This window comes from Anopheles funestus, chromosome 3RL, assembly GCF_943734845.2.
Source record: "Anopheles funestus chromosome 3RL, idAnoFuneDA-416_04, whole genome shotgun sequence".
NCBI classification, from domain to species: Eukaryota; Metazoa; Arthropoda; class Insecta; order Diptera; family Culicidae; genus Anopheles; species Anopheles funestus.
This window is the reverse complement of record NC_064599.1, coordinates 54,182,779-54,204,375: the sequence shown is the minus strand read 5'-3', so window position 1 is coordinate 54,204,375 and position 21,597 is coordinate 54,182,779. Positions and strand designations below refer to the sequence as shown.

The 21,597-nt window shown below is 41.1% G+C and overlaps 3 protein-coding genes and 1 pseudogene across 3 annotated transcripts; 2 read left to right on the top strand and 2 right to left on the bottom strand.

Annotated features, from left to right (window-relative positions):
* Window positions 1-746: 746 nt before the first annotated feature.
* Window positions 747-1,621, bottom strand: LOC125770913 (uncharacterized). Its single transcript, XM_049440981.1, has 2 exons — window positions 1,356-1,621; window positions 747-1,282 (listed from the first exon to the last, which is right to left on the bottom strand). The coding sequence occupies exons 1-2, from the start codon at window positions 1,567-1,569 to the stop codon at window positions 879-881; spliced, it is 618 nt and encodes a 205-aa protein (XP_049296938.1). The 5' UTR covers window positions 1,570-1,621; the 3' UTR covers window positions 747-878.
* A 1,217-nt stretch (window positions 1,622-2,838) lies between these two features.
* Window positions 2,839-8,606, top strand: LOC125770914 (glutactin-like; annotated as a pseudogene).
* Window positions 8,607-9,271: 665 nt separating this feature from the next.
* Window positions 9,272-11,631, top strand: LOC125770908 (glutactin-like). The gene is made up of 4 exons (XM_049440976.1): window positions 9,272-10,546; window positions 10,631-11,005; window positions 11,079-11,409; window positions 11,483-11,631. The coding sequence occupies exons 1-4, from the start codon at window positions 9,593-9,595 to the stop codon at window positions 11,614-11,616; spliced, it is 1,794 nt and encodes a 597-aa protein (XP_049296933.1). The 5' UTR covers window positions 9,272-9,592; the 3' UTR covers window positions 11,617-11,631.
* Window positions 11,632-11,677: 46 nt separating this feature from the next.
* LOC125770909 (protein FAM8A1) lies at window positions 11,678-13,342 on the bottom strand. The gene is made up of 3 exons (XM_049440977.1): window positions 12,798-13,342; window positions 12,582-12,723; window positions 11,678-12,419 (listed from the first exon to the last, which is right to left on the bottom strand). Exons 1-3 carry the CDS (start codon window positions 13,180-13,182, stop codon window positions 11,948-11,950), a joined length of 999 nt encoding a protein of 332 aa, XP_049296934.1. The 5' UTR covers window positions 13,183-13,342; the 3' UTR covers window positions 11,678-11,947.
* Window positions 13,343-21,597: the final 8,255 nt, after the last annotated feature.

Here is a 21,597-nt window from a genome sequence, read left to right as displayed (position 1 = left end):
ACTGCCTTATGCAGGGCTTACTCGATTTAGAAATCCATTATTGTGAAAAAAATATTGTAAATGCACAGAAATTCCTAAAATTGTTTAAAAAACTATTTTTGTCATGCAAATTGCATAACAACGCCTGAAAGTATGCAATATTTGAATAATGTCTACATTTTCTTGATCCATATTAAACTCATATTCTTTGTTACCTAGCCCTTTGGAAAGAAGCCAAAAAGACTTAAAATTCTATAAATAAAATAAAAAATAAAATTCTGGGCGAACAATAAGTATGGACTTTGAAATATTTGCAGCATTTCCTTGAGTTTCATTTTGAATTTATAATTACCATGATCCGATTAAGTGGATTGAATGAATGGAATTGCATGACATGTTTGCTATAATCGGGTAAAAATGGATTTCTAATCATAAAGAAATTGCGACCATTTAAAAATTTGTTGAAAAAAATTGATAACGGACAGTGAGGAATGAATTGTTGAGGTTAGTCGATAAGATTAATACGCTCATTGAATTTATCAACGAAAATATTATGAACGATTGCTGTATCATCAGCAAAGTTTATCTATACAAATGAAAGTACAATAAAATTTTATAAAGCTATATACATAAATCACACCTTGTCAAGCTCCCCGATTTTTAAACTTTCGCTTACATCATACGTTAAAAAAACGTCAATATTATCATGTTTCCCATAAACAAATATCTTTTTAATTAAAACTCCACTTTGTTTCAAAACTCGCTAGTTTTGAGGGCATGATTGTGTATCGTACTTTATTCATATGCATCTTACATGTCTAACCAAAGTCATGATCGTTCAGCAGCGCAGCTCATTTCCATGTCCATCGGATTGCATACATTTAGGCTGTGTTTGCATTTTATTCAGCCGCCTCAATTTCATCATGCAAACCGCTTACGTCTTCCTTGTTAGATAGCTTTTCGCGCAACTCGACACACTTTTCCGAATCATCCCGGAACTCTTCCGGACAGGCAAGGGTAAACTGACGCCACAAACAGACTACAAAGTCGAACCCTTCCGGATTACATTTTGCATCGTCGCTCGGTTCAAAGGCACTGTCTGCTGCTTCCACCTCGTCGAAACACTGCTTGATAAATCCTTCTGCGAGCGGTACCTTCCACTCGATCGTGCTCATATGCTCCATTACTATTTTGGCAAGATCCGTATGTATCAGTTCACCATTTTCGTCCGCAATGCCTTCCTTCTTTGCGATACATTCGGTAATACAGTGCAGATGCTCATGATTCTTCATCATCTCGTCATCTGCGTGTGAGGAATGTTTTTATATTAGCAAAATTTAGAATATATTAACAAGTCACACGTTTTGGTTACTAACGAGGAACCTCTCCCAAACCGAGCTCTCCGATACAAGCCATACGGACTTCGGCAAATTTGGCGTGAATTTCACTCTTGTCAAACCCATCGTTGCAACAGCGCATCGAAGCATCACGGCGTACTCTCGGTGCAAACACGGACCGTTCGAAACGTCCTCCAGCTACTACACTCGCCACAACAAGCAAACCAACGCTCAAAATCAACACTTTTCCCATTGTTTATTCACTGTACTGACCGTTTGTAGGGATTGAACTAGTCGTCTTGCATGCTAAGCTACGCTTTTATACGATGCACCGTTCCGGATGACCCATAAGATGTCGATAAGAAGCATCACCGGGGTGATCGTGTGCTGATCGTACATTAATTGCCATCTCCGTCGGTTGTTAATTCAATGTCGCAACGGTAATTTCACCCAAGATGATTTTCTCACAATTGTTGTACGATTTTAATGTTCCAATATGTCCCGTTCCCGACCATATCGTCAACTCCCTGTGGAAGGAAATGATCGTTCAGCGACCGGTGTACAAACAAACTGTTTTCGATCTACGATCAAAAGTGTTCGTACAGTTGGTTCTAAGTGAATCATCATCACCAGTGTGTAGCGAACGTCTGACAGTTTACTCACTGTATCATTTGAAGCAATGACTAGAGTTGCCTTCATAATACTTCAGTTGACTTCCGAAATTAGCATCGAAATTCCGGTATAGAGCAGGTAACGAATTTACCTATGTGATTATTGAAGTTTTTTTTCTACTTTCTACGTTTTATTGTGTAAATATTTGTATATCGGTTCCAGTTTGGTAATTCTGGCTGGATCATTGACCTGCTGGCCACAGACAAAACGTAACAAAACGCAAAACCTGGATCAACTGGAAGGGCAAGTTTTACAAATGGTGCAAAAATAAGTTCATAGACGAATGGCTTTAACTTGCTTTTGGTTCTGTTTCGCAAACCGTACCCCGTTGAGAAGATTCCAAATGAAAATCTCAAAGCCAGAATGGATGAGCCAGTCACGCATGTACACATCCAAATCTTGTTCGGAATCTTACGCCCATCAATCATCAATCATATTTTGATGTAGCCAAGAACACAAAATGTGCAAAATGAATATGAACAAAAAAAAGGAAAAGCATCTAAGCATCTAATGCATAATATTAAGCTAAAAATACAACTTATTTTATGGTAATTTAATATTCACAATGTTTCAATAATTGCGATCATTAATATTTCAACAATCGATCTTTTTTTAGTAAAAATATAATGATCATTATTGTACATTTATTTTACCCATTTTAGACATTATCAATTGTTTTAACAAAACATGTATCCTGAACCTTTTCAATATTGATCTAATGCATCTCATATTACATCGCTTTTCATCTTCTCTATTCCCCTACGATAAAAAGATCTTTGATCTTGCACAAATCAATCAGCACTTTGCTACAACCTCCACCAGATTCACCAACACATCCGCGTGTCCCCACATCAGCTGGAAGAACGCGAAGCATAATAATCTGCACAAACATAGAAATAACACGAACAAAATATGGAGTAATGAACAAAATTCTTCATGAGGGTCGCTTTTCTTCGCAGTTTTATATTCCAACGGTCTTCCTATATATAGTGACCAGATGAGTGTTTCAACATCAAATTCTAACAAGCTCTAGAACGGAGCTGATCTTCACAGTTTGGTGCAGTGTTTCGGCGATTTTGTGAAAATGTTGAAGTTGGTTGTTTTTGTCGGTTTGATTGGAATTGTGGTTGGGTACGATTTTAAGGATTCATTCTACAGTAAGTGCTAATAATCGTTTGTTAAAAGTGGATTCTTTCCTAAGACCGTTTATTAAATTTCTTTGACGATAGATGAAGTTCTGCTGGAAGATTTACTCGACGAAGCCGATGAACCGTCGATGATGGGTCGCTTCCGTCGCTCACCGTCAGAAGCACAGGACGATAAGTGTAAGCGTCGTTACAAGTGCTGCAACGATGCCAACAACGAGAATCTGGACAAAATCCACGAAATCAAGAAACAATGCTTCACGGAAGTGCGCAACAAGAACAAAGCTGACGGCAGTAAGTATCGAACTGGCCAGGAGAAGAAGATATACAGACTTACACCAGCATCACCAATTTATCCCATGTGTAGCATACGAACCGATAGATTTCTTCTCCTGTGAACGATTAAACAAAACCAAGATGGATGTCATCTGCGCCATGGAGTGTGTTGGACGGAAGAAAGAAATCATCAACGACGACGGCACTCTGATCGAAAGTAAGCTGATGGAGTTCGTAAAGAGTAACTTTGCGTCGGACGATTGGCAGCAGCCCCTGTTGGCCGGATACATTGAAACGTGTGTGAAGGAAGCAAAGGATAAGGCAGCTAAAAACCCTCGGGAGGCCGGCAAGTGCAGCTCGGAAACGTCCAACTTTGGGTATTGCATGTGGCGCCAGCTGGCGCTTGCCTGTCCCAAGGATAAGCAGGTCGCTAATCGCCGTTGTGATCGTATCCGTGAGAAGCTGGCAAACAATGAACCGCTTCACTACTACAAGGCTGAGTTAGAAGATATGTAAGCGTATAAGGAACACATTTACAAGACTTATGGCAACAAAACGGGTTAAGAAATATAGCAACTGTGCTGAATGCATTTAATACCGGGAAAAAATAATTTTCATTACAGTATAAACACAACTCGCAACGAACTGGTGAAACATAAGTATAGCATTTACATTCTCTTCTTGGCCATCGTCAAGGTATTCGATCTTTCAAACAACTTTCAAACAAACTTTTTTGAAATGTTGTTCATCTGTGTTATCTCCAACAATTGTAAAATTTTCCGATTGTCTTCAAATTCTAATAATACCTTTCGTAATCTGTGGAACCGCGTATCTGTGATGTATCTGGATACCGCGGGCTATTGTGTGCTTTATCCAAGGCATTGGAGATTATACTCCATTTCTTTTACATTAAATTATTTGCACCGTTTGATCATTCCTCAACAACACGGTTTCTTACCTAAACGCTTCACAAACTCCAACCTTTTGTGTTATGTCTCTTTCCTCTTTGATCGCGTTCCTCATTCGGTGTCGCTAAAAAAAATTCACTCCCTTGGATGTATGTTTGGTTCTGATCTCATCGATCATTCTTATACCACCTCCATTGCACTGTCTCCAGTCTCTTTAATTGAGGATCTCGGTGTTTGGTTCGAATGTGGCCTCACTTTTTGCCATTACATCGATTCGGTCTTTTGCTTAGCTCGTCGAATTCTTGAAACGCATTGATTGTGGTTTTAACGGCCCCTTGTGTATAATGGTGCTCTTCATCACTGCATTTTGCAAGGATCAGCCGGGGGGGTAAGTTCTCTTATACCCATATAAAAATTGGATGAAAGATTTGTTTGGCTAAGAGTAGATTAGGGAGAACCTATGTTAGCCTTCGAGAGAAATCAGAAAATTCTTTATCATAATTGAGCTTCAATTAAATTTTTAAATCTTATCACCTTCCACTGAACGCTCTTCTGATTAAGAGTAAACAACTTTTGCTAATCTACCAACAAAAAAAACGATCATCAAAAGCTTAATCTACTTTGAAAATAACTTCGCTTTAATCATTGAAGACGAATTTAAAAATAGTTTGATATCTATTGATCGTATGAGCTCATGTCAAGAAACATTCTTTACTGCACAAATAGCAAACGCTCACACGACACATCATAGATATTTATTACGTATATAAAAAAACAACAAGATACAAGCATAATGGCCCTCTTTTAATACTGTCATCCAATTAAACAAGGCGCTCCAAAATGTGTAATCTATCAAGACATTGGAACCAGACGCGATCGTCTCACAGTCTCGCCAGGCTGATACAATGATCCTGCTAATCCCAAAATAAAATGCGCCACACGTTCCTAATCAGGAATTGAGGTTGCGAATGAGCTGCACGAAATACTACCGGCCAAATTTTGAATGGAACGCAATAGATAACAAGCATGTTTGGGGTGCTTACTAATAGCTTGCCAAAATTATGGAATAACTCGCGATGATTTTAAGCCGATTCCATACCGCGTTAAGCTTGAGGAATGGAAAAACGGAACTACCGTTACGGATACACAGGAAGCACGAAGAGTTCCACGTTACAATCCTACGCATGTAAAACATTCAGGAGAAATATGGACAAGGGAATTCCTCCCTACCAAATTTTTTTTTTGTCTTTCGTGCGATGTTTTTTTTTGTCAAATGAGTTGAGTAAAGTTGTGCGATGTTTTTGTTTTTGTTTTCATTCCCTAATCAAATGAGAATCCATATTCACATACGCTAGAAGGTATTGGTTTTGCAGGGCACGATAAAATGGATATCGGATTCCATAGTTTATTTCAATGGACCCCTGTTATAGATAACAAACTAACACATCATCATCTTCATCGCACGATCCGGTCAAAATAAGATTTACTTAAAACCGTGCGCCTGGGTCGAAAATTTGATTAGTTGGAAGGTGACCGCGGAACTAATTATATCTAGCAAAAAAGACGAACCAAGGTGAACAAAAGGTGAAACGGTCCTAGAAGTGTGAGAATTGTGAGGAAATAAAATTTAGTGAGTGATCTATTAACGTGCAAAAATTGTACTTTTCTGTCCGAAGTTGTTCAGTACGCGATAATAATGCTGAAATTGTTGAGACAACTACCTGTACGCCATTGCACGCAGGAAAAGTTTGTCCGTGTGGCTTTGTGTGGTGTAACCAACAATCGTACCTTCTGCACTGATGGTGAACCGATTGTGGAACTTCCCGGGCTTGGTAAACTGAAAGGTTCGTACACTAAAAGTGCTTGGACTGGAGCACCGATCCAGCAGTATCTCAACGTACGGTACGCGGAACCAGCAGTAGGAAAGAACCGCTTTAAGGCACCGATACCCGTACAACCGTGGGATGGTGTACAGGATGTATCCGTACGAGGTCGTGGAGCTCCCTGCTATGGAGATCTTAAAAAACTTCCCAAAGATCAGCTGACAGCCAATCTGGAAGATTGCATCAGCTTGTGCATATATACGAAGGACACTACCGCCAAGCGACCGGTAGTCGTCTATATTCATGGCGGTGGTTTCTACAGTGGTAGTGCGGCGCAGCATCCTCCCGAATATCTGCTCGAGAAGGATATTGTGCTAGTTGTGCCACAGTATCGACTAGGACCGCTTGGATTTCTTGCAACCAAAACGGACACCATTCCCGGTAATGCGGCCATTATGGATGTGCTGCTTGCGTTCGAATGGGTACAGAAGCATATCACCCAGTTCGGGGGAGATCCCGACCAGGTGACGGCCGTGGGACAATCGGCCGGTGCTGGTATACTTTCTTCGCTGTTGTTTAGTCCCGCGCTGAAGGAGTCATACTTTCAGAAGATTATTCTACACTCCGGTGCTGCCTTCGGTAGCTGGCTGTTTGATCATAATGGGGAAACGAATGCACGGGACATTGCACGACGGGCTGGTTTCGATCCAAAGGCACCACTTGAACAGGTCGAAGAGTTCCTGCTCGAGGTGGATACGTATACCTTGCTGAAAGCTTTCATGCACCACAATGTAAGTACGGAACGTCTTTTTTTATTAACCCCAGTTTTATTGTCACATTTTTGCCTCTTTCCTCGGCTATTCTTTATTAGTGGCAAGGTCTTCATAAAGGAATCAATAGCACCGGTGGTCGTATGACGATCGGTGGACCATCGCAAATCTTCCCCAAATCACCGTACGAGGTGATGAAATCCGGTGGAGGTAGAAAAAACATTCCCATGCTAACGGGTGTGGTGAAGGACGAGGGCACATTCGCACTGGTAGATGTGTTTACCATTTTGACCGCGTTGAAACTTCACGACAAGAAGGACTTTCTACGGTTTGATGTGATCGAGGAAATACAGCGAATTCTCGGTACGGTAGAGGTGTCCTGCTCCGTTACGCCGCTTGCTGTGAAGAGTATGTTGGACATGGAGGCAGCCGCCAACGGAGACATCTTGAAGATGGTTCCAGGATTGATCGATGTGAGTTGGGGGATTTAGACATTTTTTTTGGTTCCTGTTATATAAATCTATTTTTGCACACTGTTTAACAGCTTTGTGGAATGCATCTGATCAAGTCAAGTGTACTTCGGTTAGCACAGTACAACAGCAGACATACACCGGATCAAACGTTTGTGTATTCCTTCGACTATCGTGGTGAGCACACCCGTTTCGGCTACGATCAGGACATTCGCCACATTCCCTTCGATGGTGGTGTACATCATACGAACGATCTGCTGTACCTATTCCCTTATCCACCAACGGCTGCCCAGCTTAACGAACAGGACACCATGATGGCGAAGAAAATGGTTGACCTGTGGACATCGTTCATTGTGGACGGTGCACCGAAAGCACAAGACCTTCCACATTGGCCTCCATTTAATCGTAAGTAAACTTGTAGCATAAATTCTCCCCCTGCACGGCACTAATCCAATGTGACTCATTGCTCACTTGTTTTGAACAGAGATATTCGGCCCGTACGTTCACCTAGACCGGCAGCTAACGGTAGGCAACAACTTCCTGGACGAATTCACGGTCAACGCTGACGCTGCAAGGCGGCAGCGGCAGCAGCAGCAGCAAAAAGAATCCCCCGTACAAAAATACCCTGGACAAGGCAACAATACCGCCACCGCACATCAGGACGAACTAATCCGGCGGAATCTAGCCCAACAGCAACAACGGGTGTAGCGATTTTTAATCCACTTTGGGATATCTTCCGATAAAACCAACAAACATACACGTTGGAACACAAACCATACCAAAAACAAAAAAAGAAACAACTCCAGTAGCTAAGATAAATGGCAGTAACATAAACAATACACCCCAAACCCACCCGTTACCTTCTCGGGCATTTCAGGTGGACGGCTCCACTTTGTAGGATATTGTCGAGTCGTGTAGAAGTTATCTATTCTCGACGAAGGTATCACGATCCCATCGATGGACGCTGATAATGCAGATTATATGATAAAGGTTTCAACAAGAAACTTCTGCTATATATCAGTACGCACTTTTCCCACGGCAAAGGTTTGAAAAGAAATATTTTGTTTTGCAAACTGAAGCAAAACAGCGTTTGTAACGATAAAAGGAAAAATAATTAAGTGTAGCTTTAAGCATTTATTAGATGTTTTAGGATCTTTACTTTAGTTGAAATAAACAAAACTTAAATAAAATCAACGATCAATTCAACTGGTCTATTGAAGCCTTTCGTCCAAAGACTCAAACACGCTGTACAAATATTAGTTTTAGTTTATGATTTAGTTTAAGTTTAAAAAAATAAAAATCATTGGTCATACTCATAGATCCATTTGAATTTTAACTGCTCATAGTAGATCATTCATTTTTGATCCCACCGCGTACGCGTTCAGCGTATCTCTTTCCTCCTAAAAGCGTTCCAGTGTTTAAGTTGGAAACATCCAAATGGAATCCAGACCTAAGCCTAACTGAAACATTTGATGAAAGCTTTTTGATTGGCTATTTCTACTTTCTACAACAAATTTTTATTTAACTTTTAACTTTATATAAAACTATAGAACTAGTATTTCACTTTTAAAACAAACACAACTCTAACCGACCTAGGCAACATAAATTATAAATATTTTGTACAAATGATATAAATAAGAATTTAGTTCTTTGATAAGAAAACACCTTTCGTAAACATTTCAATTGTTGCATCATTCAACGAAAAACTTACACTCTCTCTTAGGGGAAAAGGGTTTCCAAGCGTTACGTTTATGCGCCCGAAAGTATGCAAAACACTTACACGTAACGCGTTCCGTTTGTTTTCAAAATTAAAACTAAAACAATTTTTAGTTTTTACCGCGCTGTTTTTTTGTTAACACGCTTGTGTTTGGTATGACCGCATTGTCTGACTGTCTGACCACAGATTTTGGTAAGTCTTTTATTGTGTTCCCCACTCCCAAAAACCATTGATATCCTTTTATCAAACCGTCCATAAACGGCCAAACAAAAACAACGCATCGAATGCGTGCAACACGAGCAAAAGGGAAAACCGTAACAACATATCCAAGTGTGGCCAAAATTCCACGCCATTGCTTATCGCTCGGACAACGCTAATCGTCTTAAGCGTGCAGATTCGCGAAATATTTTTTTTTTTTTGCCAACTCACAAAAAAATTGTCGACGATCAGACGCACGAGCAATGGCTAAATTACGGAACCGTAGTCAGTTATCCAATGGCTACCATCAGCAGAACACTACTGCTCCTACCGGGACGTCGTCTGACCGTTGGTAACGGTGACGGGCTGTTGCGTGTGTGGGGCAACGTTAGGAAGCTATCCACAATGGAGGGAGGATCCACTGATAAACCAACGGACCATCCCATAGTGGAGCTACCGGGATTGGGTAAACTGAAAGGTTCCACCACACGCGGTGCCTGGACGGGTGTGAATATTTACCAGTTTCTAAACGTACGTTACGCCGAACCGGCTATGGGTGAGCGTCGTTTTAAACCACCAGTTCCGGTAGAACCGTGGGACGGTGTGCTGGATGTGTCGGAACCGAAGCTTGGCTCACCAGTGTACAAACGCATGAAGCTATTGACGGACGAACAAAAGGCAGAGAATCTGGAGGACTGTATCAATTTGAGTGTGTTCACGAAGGACTTTAATAGCCGCAAACCGGTCATAGTGTATGTGCATGGTGGCGGGTTTTACGATGGTGCGATATATCACTATCCACCGAACTACATCATGGAGAAGGATGTCGTACTGGTGGTGCCTCAGTATCGTTTGGGAGCACTTGGGTTTTTATGCTCCAATACTAAACAGATTCCGGGTAATGCCGGCATAATGGATGTGGTGTTAGCATTCGAGTGGGTCCAGAAGTACATCAGCCATTTTGGAGGTGATCCACAGCAGGTAACGGCTATGGCACAGTCGTCCGGTGCCGCGATGGTTTCAAGCATGACGTACAGCCCGCTAGTGGACACGGAGAAGCTGTTCGGTCGCTTAATATTGCAATCGGGCAACTGTCACGGTTCTTGGGTGTGGGATCGCAGTCCGGAGCGTAACTGTCGTGATATTGCTGGGTTTGCTGGTTTCGATCGTAAGGCACCGCTCGAGGACGTAGAACGATTTCTGATGCAACTGGACATCTTTAGTTTGATGAAAGCTTTCACCCAACATTACGTAAGTAACGCAACGATGTTTTGTGATGAATTCTTGCAGGGAATTCAAATGAATTTGCAAACTTTGTTCCGTTCTCGGGTTTAGCGACTTCGAACACCGAACGGTACGGATACGATCGGTGGTGCACGGATGGTGTTTAACGATCCCAATGGTCTGTTTCCGGAGAATCCTTACTTCATCATGCGCAAAGGTGGAGGACGGAAAAATATGCCACTTCTTACCGGTGTCACACGGCACGATGGAACGTTCGCATTTCTGGAAGTGTTTAACATACTGCTGTATAAGAAACTAATCGGTGACCCACACATCACCATCCATCGGATGGTGGACGAGGTGAACCAGGTGCTCGGAGTGGACGATCCTTCCTGTACCATTCGTACGCTTACCATGGCAAAGTTCTTCACACACGAGCAGCTCGCATCCGGTGATTTGAGAAAGCTTCTTGCTGGCTTCTGTGATGTAGGTGAAAGTTTTAGTGTATATGGGTTCAAGTCGACTAATTAAGTATTTACTACATCCACACACACTTCAGCACACGGCAGATGTTCTGATTAAAGGACCCGTGTTAAAGATGGCCCAGAATAATGCGATGTATCTTCCGGAGCAGACATATCTGTACAGTTTTGATTACGCTGGGGAACATACTCGCTTCGGTTACGGTGGTGACACTTCGGCCATACCGTTCGATGGTGGGGTACATCATTCGAACGATCTGATGTATCTCTTCCCTTATCCACCGATGGCTGCTAATCTTAACGAGCAGGATACAACCGTTGCGAAGCGAATGGTTGACTTATGGACATCGTTCGCCATCCATGGAAAGCCGGAGGCGCAAGATGTACCTGATTGGCCATCGATGAACAGTGAATATGAATGATTGAATTTCTCTAAAACAAATATTGTTCTAATTAACCAATTCTTTTTCATCGCTTACAGACGTGCTGGGACCGTATCTCAAAATCAACAAACAGTTCACGATTGGACAGGACTTTAGGGAAGAGTTTACCGTTGCGATCAAAAATCCGTCCGAGATCGAAAAGAAGAAACGAAACAAAACTCCTCCACAATAGTTAATTGTCGGTAAAGGTTAAAATAATGTATCAGGAAGAAGTAATAAAGCTAAGTTGCATGTACTGTGCTGATGCAAAACCATTTTGTAAACGGTGCCTGCTCCTATACTTTTTGCACATTTATTACATTTATAGTATCAGCGTAACTCTTCACCATAGTGGATTGTTTTGTATTTGGTTAACTGAAAATTTTACCTTACTCTTATCAGCGAACACGAAATGTGCTCCAAAACCTTTCCCTTGGTTTTGCGATGATATTATTCATGAAAGAAAGAAAAAACTCTTTTGGTACTGGGTTCTTCCACAGCCATTTACAATTCACTTCCTGCCTCTAGCGCCTTCTTAGCACCGGATTGGGATTGTCTTCCACCACGACCGTCTTTGTCATGACGTCGTAGATGGAACGATTCTGTCGGAAGCACAGCAGCAGCAGACACATGGGAAAGAAAAATGCTATCACAACATTCTTCACGACGGCTCGGGCAAACGCACGGCCAAAGCTTGGTGTGGTGCCCGGATACAGTAGCGCCCTGAGTGGTATCTGATTGCTTAGCAAACCGGGCTGGGGCTGTGGTTCCAGCACAGCTACCGATTCGGCATAAACGATTCGCAAACCCATCAACATCTTGCCGGGTGTTGCACTGCCCGGTATCACCTGTACGTGTGCCGTCCATACCGCTTCGTAGATGCATACCGCAATCTTGATGCCTATCTCCAGAAATATTAGCTCCGAGGTGAATGATAACAGCTCGGTGTAATCTTCCTCGAACGAGTTGCGAATCGCGTCCAGGTCCATGTACAAGCTGGGAAGAAATACCAAAAGGAAAGCATATTTTACAAATGCAGTCAGTAGAAGAGTGATAAAACATGTGCTGTTTAAATCACGGACACGATTATCAGCGTTTTATCGTCCAGTTAGGTAACATGAAAGATTAAACGTGCGTCAGCAACGGAGGTGCACTTACAGATCGATTTCAAACGCATCTATAAACGCCAGTGTTGTCATTATCTTAAGCAGAAATATTATCGCAATATCGATGGCTTCAGCGGCAAATCGTTTCCAAAGCGGAGCAATGACGTACTCGTAACCACCGTGGCGATTGATAGCTGCAAAAATGTAGGATAAACAACGATTTATTTTCCATAACCTTTGTACTGTTCCAGCAATGAAATTCCCTTACCATCGTCCGGTCGGGTTGGATCGACCGTTTCGTTCCGTCCTCGATTTGAGGTTGCATTTTGTCCCTGTGCTGTTGGGGCACCGGATGAATTAATCCCAGTCGTCGTACTACCCCCGGTCGTTGTAGGAATACCGGTCAGGAAGGATCCCATGCCGGGAACTGCCGACGGTACGCTACCTGCAGCGTTCAGTTGAAACAGCTGCGGATAGTTGCTCATCAAATAGTACGGAAAGTGAGCGTGCAGATGGTTTTGCATCTCCGCATGATAGACCCATGTTCGCAGCAGCTCAAAATAAATCTGTTTCGACGTTTTAGTCAGATCTAGCTGTGGCACACCATCGGCCGGACTGTCCTTTTCTTTGATTGTGTCTTGATTTTCTGCCATGATGCGATGTGGACACGCAGAATAAACACTGAAAATTCGGCAATATGTTCGTGAAATCGTACACCCCACTGTTTGCTGTATCTGTTATTATCGCGTAATGTTTTTCCAGCGCATGAATCTAAACAACTGACTCAGAACAGACGCACAGTGACAAGTTGTGCGGCCATGAAAGACGACGTTACACGATACCATTGTTGAGATGGATGATGTAATTAATACAATTATTAAAATTTTCGGTAAAAGATTTTTGTAGTCCCCCCCCTAAGGGTTTGCTGCAACCCTGACATATGGCACGCTAAGTTTTGGAACACTGTCGGGGGTGTTGGTCATGCGACGTGAAATATTTTTTGTAAATAAGATTTGTTTACCTTTTCAATTTTGGTAAACACGGGTGGTTTTAACACGGCTAGCCAACAGCAACGGAACATAAAATGTGGAAATAGATTTGCAGGCATATATTTATGAGCGGAGGCATTTATTATCTCAAGTTGTATGGTCGAAAATCATAACTTTCTCTGCAAGGTAAGCAAAGTATTGAAATAAAAATAAGTGGCATGATTTTAACACATGCAATGTATTTTATTTCGGCATTTTCAGAACCCGAAGGGTGTAACACTTCGAAACAACTAGAGAGAAAATGTGTGGCCTTTTGCAGCCCGGTTCAAACTACTTCGAGGTCTGGTACATCCGAGGCGATTAGTGGTCGTGAAGTTAGGAAATATTAGATCGTTAGGTGGAGAAGAAATAGTTCGTTGCCAATTTTTGCTTGCCGTTACATTGCAATCGTACATTGCAATCAAAGCGATTCCGCACAGACCAGATGCTCGGTAGTAACCCGATAATTCAATTTATCATATATTTAATAAAATATAAAGACAAAGAAAGCATCCGGTAAACTATAAGTACCTACCAATCAATTTTTGTGATGCAACCAAATGATGACACAGGCTACTGAATTTAAAAACCGGAGGGCTTACCTAGAGGCCAAAGGCTATTACTCTCTTTCAATCAGAAAAGAGTTTGTTCCTACGATCAATGCCACAAAGTGAAACGCTGATAATATGTATGTCGGTAGTGTAGCATAAATGTTAAAAAAAATCATAGGCGAACTTATGTTTGCTCCGTATCAGTTTATGTTTTATGCTCATTTTGCACACTCACTACATTGCATTTTAAAGACTATTTTCGGACACCATGGCGTTGTGTTGCATTATAATAACGGAACTATACATTCCCTATAATGACGATCAGGTTTATGTACATTCCATTCAACGAGGGATAACGATGGAGAATGAAGTGATAAATATGATCCTTGTTAGGTTGAATAGTGTTCTTGGTGCATTCCAAGCAAGCGGCATAGTTTACAAACCAGTTATGTAATTGAAGTACACATTGAATACTTACGCTAGTAAAACGGAACATATACTGAACTGCAGAGTCAATACGTGTCGAAATCTTTTATGGGTAGAAAAAGGCTAGCGTTATGGTTAGTGCTTGTAAAAGTAATTTCGGCCGAATTGGTACTTATTTTAAAATGTAAAAGCAAGTTTTCTACAAGTGGCACTCAGTTTCAATTGTACAGTTTCATATTAACAGTAATCATTTTCTACAATTGTAAACTCGTCACAGCTATCACATGACGTCATATCGCATTCGTTACAACAGATCTCTTGAAGCTTGCCGTATCCATTTCGATCGATCAATCCGTACTTATCTCTGGTAATTATGATTCTCGGTGAACCTCAGCAGTTCCACACAGCACCGAGATTTTTTAATTTACGGATTTTGACGAAACAGCAAATTGTCATTAAAACAAACTGCGAACACTGGTCGCAAGATCATTGTACGACCAGACGTCGGGAGTATTATGTACCCAAAACCTATAGTCTAGTTTTTACTAAGTCAGCGGCAAGTGTCCCCTCACCTAACGTAAGGCGTCAATGTCTCCATCACTTCAGTAAGGGAAATCTCTTTTAGATTTCCAAATGATCGTTTGGACGATCAAGTGCCAGCCAAAAGTAAATGTAAACGCACTCCGAAAGTATGAGCATGACCCCCGATCCTATAATACACTTGCTGAAAAATGTTATAGAATGAATAATGGTACAGATGAATGATACTATGTATAAATTACATTTGCATAAGACATTCTTGCCCTGTACTGGTTTTTTACCTGTTCCATTCGAAGTGGTTTGCTCGTATGAACTCATACAATACAATTTCATTCGATATTTTCGAGTTATCGAGTAACCCTGAGATGGAAATGATTTTCCAAACCGATATCGCTTTTTCACCCGTACCGGGGCGTGCTAATTATATGTACTATTATATGTACCTGCTTTATGTATGTGCTAATTATATGTACTCATATGTATGTAATTTGATGAGTGAACTTTTCCGCTGTTTGTTTCCGCTATCTCCTGAGAGAGGTCCCCTTATGAGTCGCTACCTAAAAGAGGAAAGATAAACTTAATTAATCATAATAGCTAAGTTGTAGATCGCTTGTGGTTTGTTTCGAGCCCTAGGGCTACTTATAAATATTTCAAACAAATCAGAATGAGATTCGTGCTAACTGTAAACTAATAAAACATCTTGTAACAATACTGACCTGGAATGTTTGTCAATCATTGATTGTGCGATCATCCGTGGTGTGGTTGGCTTTGGAGGCTGGATCGTACCGTATTACATCGTCATATTGTTACAGCTTTGGGTTCGCTAATCCCCTTTTCCTTAATCCGTTGTCCGTTAATCCTTCGTGAACGTTTCGAACCAGACCAAATTATATTTGCGATGTTCGGCCTGCTACTTGATTACTGTAAGGATTCTTCATTTTGTTAATAAAATAGGTTTGATTGGGCCTCATACGGTCCGGTGAATTAAAAAATATATTGTACAGCTAATGCCTTCGGGAGCAGTACCCTGCACAATGGATATAAAATAAAAGGAAAGAAATAAAAAAAATGTAATGCCCCCGATCCTGTTAGTATATGATGGTCTATAGGAGACATCATATTCCAGCCAGCACCACGTGGAGGTAGGATACGGAGTTCCAAGATAGAGGACGTTTTACATTTAAAATTTAAAAATAATTAATACATCCTCTTCTTGGCATTAGCCAGCCAGCTTGAAAGAAATTATTGAATTAAAAATGTATTTGGAAGTAAAAATGAAAAAATTCGGAAAACTTACGCTTGATCCGGACCGATCTTGATGGCGTGCATATTACCTGATGATTAAAAAGGAAAATAAAGAAGTTACACAATTTTTACACTCTCATTAGTTTGTGAGAATCATTAACATATATCACAATTCGGCATGAACAACGTAAGGTGAGATAAGTTATTATACCATGATCGCTTTTAGATATTGGCTATCGAACACTTACGCAAAATCTTGAACAGCTTTGATGGCCTGCAACACACTCAGGAAGCTGTTCTGGTTCTGCCGTTTCATTTCATACTCGCGTATGTACTTAATCAGCACTCCTCGCTTTGTGCCTTTGGATCGAATAAAGGGCTTAACCCAGCGCCACAAATTTTCGATATTTTGTGTGTGCACAAAAGGATCGCTTGGGTCCACAAAATTTTGCGAGTGGTTTATGGTTTCGTGAATAAAACCGTGCTGATCAATACCATTATATGCACGCCAACCATCGGTCACGATCGTTGTACCGGGAGCCACATGCTGGTTGATGATCCGGTGTAGTGTTGCAGCATCACGTTGCTCAACCAGCTCCAAAAAAATTTCTCGCGTTTCGCGACAGATGCCGCCAACCACCCAGACTTGGTTGTTGGCTGAGACGCGACCGCGATTGTATTTCCTTTTGGTGAGGACGGATTCGTCAATTTCGACGGTTAATCCATCCCCACCAATTTGCCCCTGGCTGCATTCAAAATGTTCTGCGGTTACTTCCCGCAGAATTGAAAACCACTTCGCAATGGCACTCTTGCCTGCTCCACACTCGGCTGCAGCGCTGGATCGCTTAGTATCCCGCGACCATTCATACGTTATCTCTATCAACTTAGATAGAGATAAACGGGAATTTTTGAAAATGCTGTCCGTACGGACAGTACACTCCCACCCCGTGCAGCTCGATGTAGGCTTGCAAATCCACTTGCACGAATTTGCCTTCCTAGTTGTTTTCAGTTTCATCCGGCGATTGCACTTGTTGCACAATTGAACGGATGGTAAAATTTCCGCTTCCTGCAGCAACCGAACCAAACGCTGCTCGTCCTCAGTTATCTTCTTCAGCTCGGTCAAGCTTTTCACAGCGGCCAAAACTTCCATTATTATCACTTAATTTTCTCTTCCAAAACGCATCCAATTTTAATCTGTAAAGTGTATCCAATACCGTGGTATGTTTATACTAGACAGTGCTTTCGCGCCAATTTAGGTACCTATACTATCCAACTGAATAATACAAATATATCGTACGTTTTACACAAATGTGTTGAATTGGCGCGAAAGCACTGTCTAGTATAAACATACCACGGTATTGGATACACTTTACAGATTAAAATTGGATGCGTTTTGGAAGAGAAAATTAAGTGATAATAATGGAAGTTTTGGCCGCTGTGAAAAGCTTGACCGAGCTGAAGAAGATAACTGAGGACGAGCAGCGTTTGGTTCGGTTGCTGCAGGAAGCGGAAATTTTACCATCCGTTCAATTGTGCAACAAGTGCAATCGCCGGATGAAACTGAAAACAACTAGGAAGGCAAATTCGTGCAAGTGGATTTGCAAGCCTACATCGAGCTGCACGGGGTGGGAGTGTACTGTCCGTACGGACAGCATTTTCAAAAATTCCCGTTTATCTCTATCTAAGTTGATAGAGATAACGTATGAATGGTCGCGGGATACTAAGCGATCCAGCGCTGCAGCCGAGTGTGGAGCAGGCAAGAGTGCCATTGCGAAGTGGTTTTCAATTCTGCGGGAAGTAACCGCAGAACATTTTGAATGCAGCCAGGGGCAAATTGGTGGGGATGGATTAACCGTCGAAATTGACGAATCCGTCCTCACCAAAAGGAAATACAATCGCGGTCGCGTCTCAGCCAACAACCAAGTCTGGGTGGTTGGCGGCATCTGTCGCGAAACGCGAGAAATTTTTTTGGAGCTGGTTGAGCAACGTGATGCTGCAACACTACACCGGATCATCAACCAGCATGTGGCTCCCGGTACAACGATCGTGACCGATGGTTGGCGTGCATATAATGGTATTGATCAGCACGGTTTTATTCACGAAACCATAAACCACTCGCAAAATTTTGTGGACCCAAGCGATCCTTTTGTGCACACACAAAATATCGAAAATTTGTGGCGCTGGGTTAAGCCCTTTATTCGATCCAAAGGCACAAAGCGAGGAGTGCTGATTAAGTACATACGCGAGTATGAAATGAAACGGCAGAACCAGAACAGCTTCCTGAGTGTGTTGCAGGCCATCAAAGCTGTTCAAGATTTTGCGTAAGTGTTCGATAGCCAATATCTAAAAGCGATCATGGTATAATAACTTATCTCACCTTACGTTGTTCATGCCGAATTGTGATATATGTTAATGATTCTCACAAACTAATGAGAGTGTAAAAATTGTGTAACTTCTTTATTTTCCTTTTTAATCATCAGGTAATATGCACGCCATCAAGATCGGTCCGGATCAAGCGTAAGTTTTCCGAATTTTTTCATTTTTACTTCCAAATACATTTTTAATTCAATAATTTCTTTCAAGCTGGCTGGCTAATGCCAAGAAGAGGATGTATTAATTATTTTTAAATTTTAAATGTAAAACGTCCTCTATCTTGGAACTCCGTATCCTACCTCCACGTGGTGCTGGCTGGAATATGATGTCTCCTATAGACCATCATATACTAACAGGATCGGGGGCATTACATTTTTTTTATTTCTTTCCTTTTATTTTATATCCATTGTGCAGGGTACTGCTCCCGAAGGCATTAGCTGTACAATATATTTTTTAATTCACCGGACCGTATGAGGCCCAATCAAACCTATTTTATTAACAAAATGAAGAATCCTTACAGTAATCAAGTAGCAGGCCGAACATCGCAAATATAATTTGGTCTGGTTCGAAACGTTCACGAAGGATTAACGGACAACGGATTAAGGAAAAGGGGATTAGCGAACCCAAAGCTGTAACAATATGACGATGTAATACGGTACGATCCAGCCTCCAAAGCCAACCACACCACGGATGATCGCACAATCAATGATTGACAAACATTCCAGGTCAGTATTGTTACAAGATGTTTTATTAGTTTACAGTTAGCACGAATCTCATTCTGATTTGTTTGAAATATTTATAAGTAGCCCTAGGGCTCGAAACAAACCACAAGCGATCTACAACTTAGCTATTATGATTAATTAAGTTTATCTTTCCTCTTTTAGGTAGCGACTCATAAGGGGACCTCTCTCAGGAGATAGCGGAAACAAACAGCGGAAAAGTTCACTCATCAAATTACATACATATGAGTACATATAATTAGCACATACATAAAGCAGGTACATATAATAGTACATATAATTAGCACGCCCCGGTACGGGTGAAAAAGCGATATCGGTTTGGAAAATCATTTCCATCTCAGGGTTACTCGATAACTCGAAAATATCGAATGAAATTGTATTGTATGAGTTCATACGAGCAAACCACTTCGAATGGAACAGGTAAAAAACCAGTACAGGGCAAGAATGTCTTATGCAAATGTAATTTATACATAGTATCATTCATCTGTACCATTATTCATTCTATAACATTTTTCAGCAAGTGTATTATAGGATCGGGGGTCATGCTCATACTTTCGGAGTGCGTTTACATTTACTTTTGGCTGGCACTTGATCGTCCAAACGATCATTTGGAAATCTAAAAGAGATTTCCCTTACTGAAGTGATGGAGACATTGACGCCTTACGTTAGGTGAGGGGACACTTGCCGCTGACTTAGTAAAAACTAGACTATAGGTTTTGGGTACATAATACTCCCGACGTCTGGTCGTACAATGATCTTGCGACCAGTGTTCGCAGTTTGTTTTAATGACAATTTGCTGTTTCGTCAAAATCCGTAAATTAAAAAATCTCGGTGCTGTGTGGAACTGCTGAGGTTCACCGAGAATCATAATTACCAGAGATAAGTACGGATTGATCGATCGAAATGGATACGGCAAGCTTCAAGAGATCTGTTGTAACGAATGCGATATGACGTCATGTGATAGCTGTGACGAGTTTACAATTGTAGAAAATGATTACTGTTAATATGAAACTGTACAATTGAAACTGAGTGCCACTTGTAGAAAACTTGCTTTTACATTTTAAAATAAGTACCAATTCGGCCGAAATTACTTTTACAAGCACTAACCATAACGCTAGCCTTTTTCTACCCATAAAAGATTTCGACACGTATTGACTCTGCAGTTCAGTATATGTTCCGTTTTACTAGCGTAAGTATTCAATGTGTACTTCAATTACATAACTGGTTTGTAAACTATGCCGCTTGCTTGGAATGCACCAAGAACACTATTCAACCTAACAAGGATCATATTTATCACTTCATTCTCCATCGTTATCCCTCGTTGAATGGAATGTACATAAACCTGATCGTCATTATAGGGAATGTATAGTTCCGTTATTATAATGCAACACAACGCCATGGTGTCCGAAAATAGTCTTTAAAATGCAATGTAGTGAGTGTGCAAAATGAGCATAAAACATAAACTGATACGGAGCAAACATAAGTTCGCCTATGATTTTTTTTAACATTTATGCTACACTACCGACATACATATTATCAGCGTTTCACTTTGTGGCATTGATCGTAGGAACAAACTCTTTTCTGATTGAAAGAGAGTAATAGCCTTTGGCCTCTAGGTAAGCCCTCCGGTTTTTAAATTCAGTAGCCTGTGTCATCATTTGGTTGCATCACAAAAATTGATTGGTAGGTACTTATAGTTTACCGGATGCTTTCTTTGTCTTTATATTTTATTAAATATATGATAAATTGAATTATCGGGTTACTACCGAGCATCTGGTCTGTGCGGAATCGCTTTGATTGCAATGTACGATTGCAATGTAACGGCAAGCAAAAATTGGCAACGAACTATTTCTTCTCCACCTAACGATCTAATATTTCCTAACTTCACGACCACTAATCGCCTCGGATGTACCAGACCTCGAAGTAGTTTGAACCGGGCTGCAAAAGGCCACACATTTTCTCTCTAGTTGTTTCGAAGTGTTACACCCTTCGGGTTCTGAAAATGCCGAAATAAAATACATTGCATGTGTTAAAATCATGCCACTTATTTTTATTTCAATACTTTGCTTACCTTGCAGAGAAAGTTATGATTTTCGACCATACAACTTGAGATAATAAATGCCTCCGCTCATAAATATATGCCTGCAAATCTATTTCCACATTTT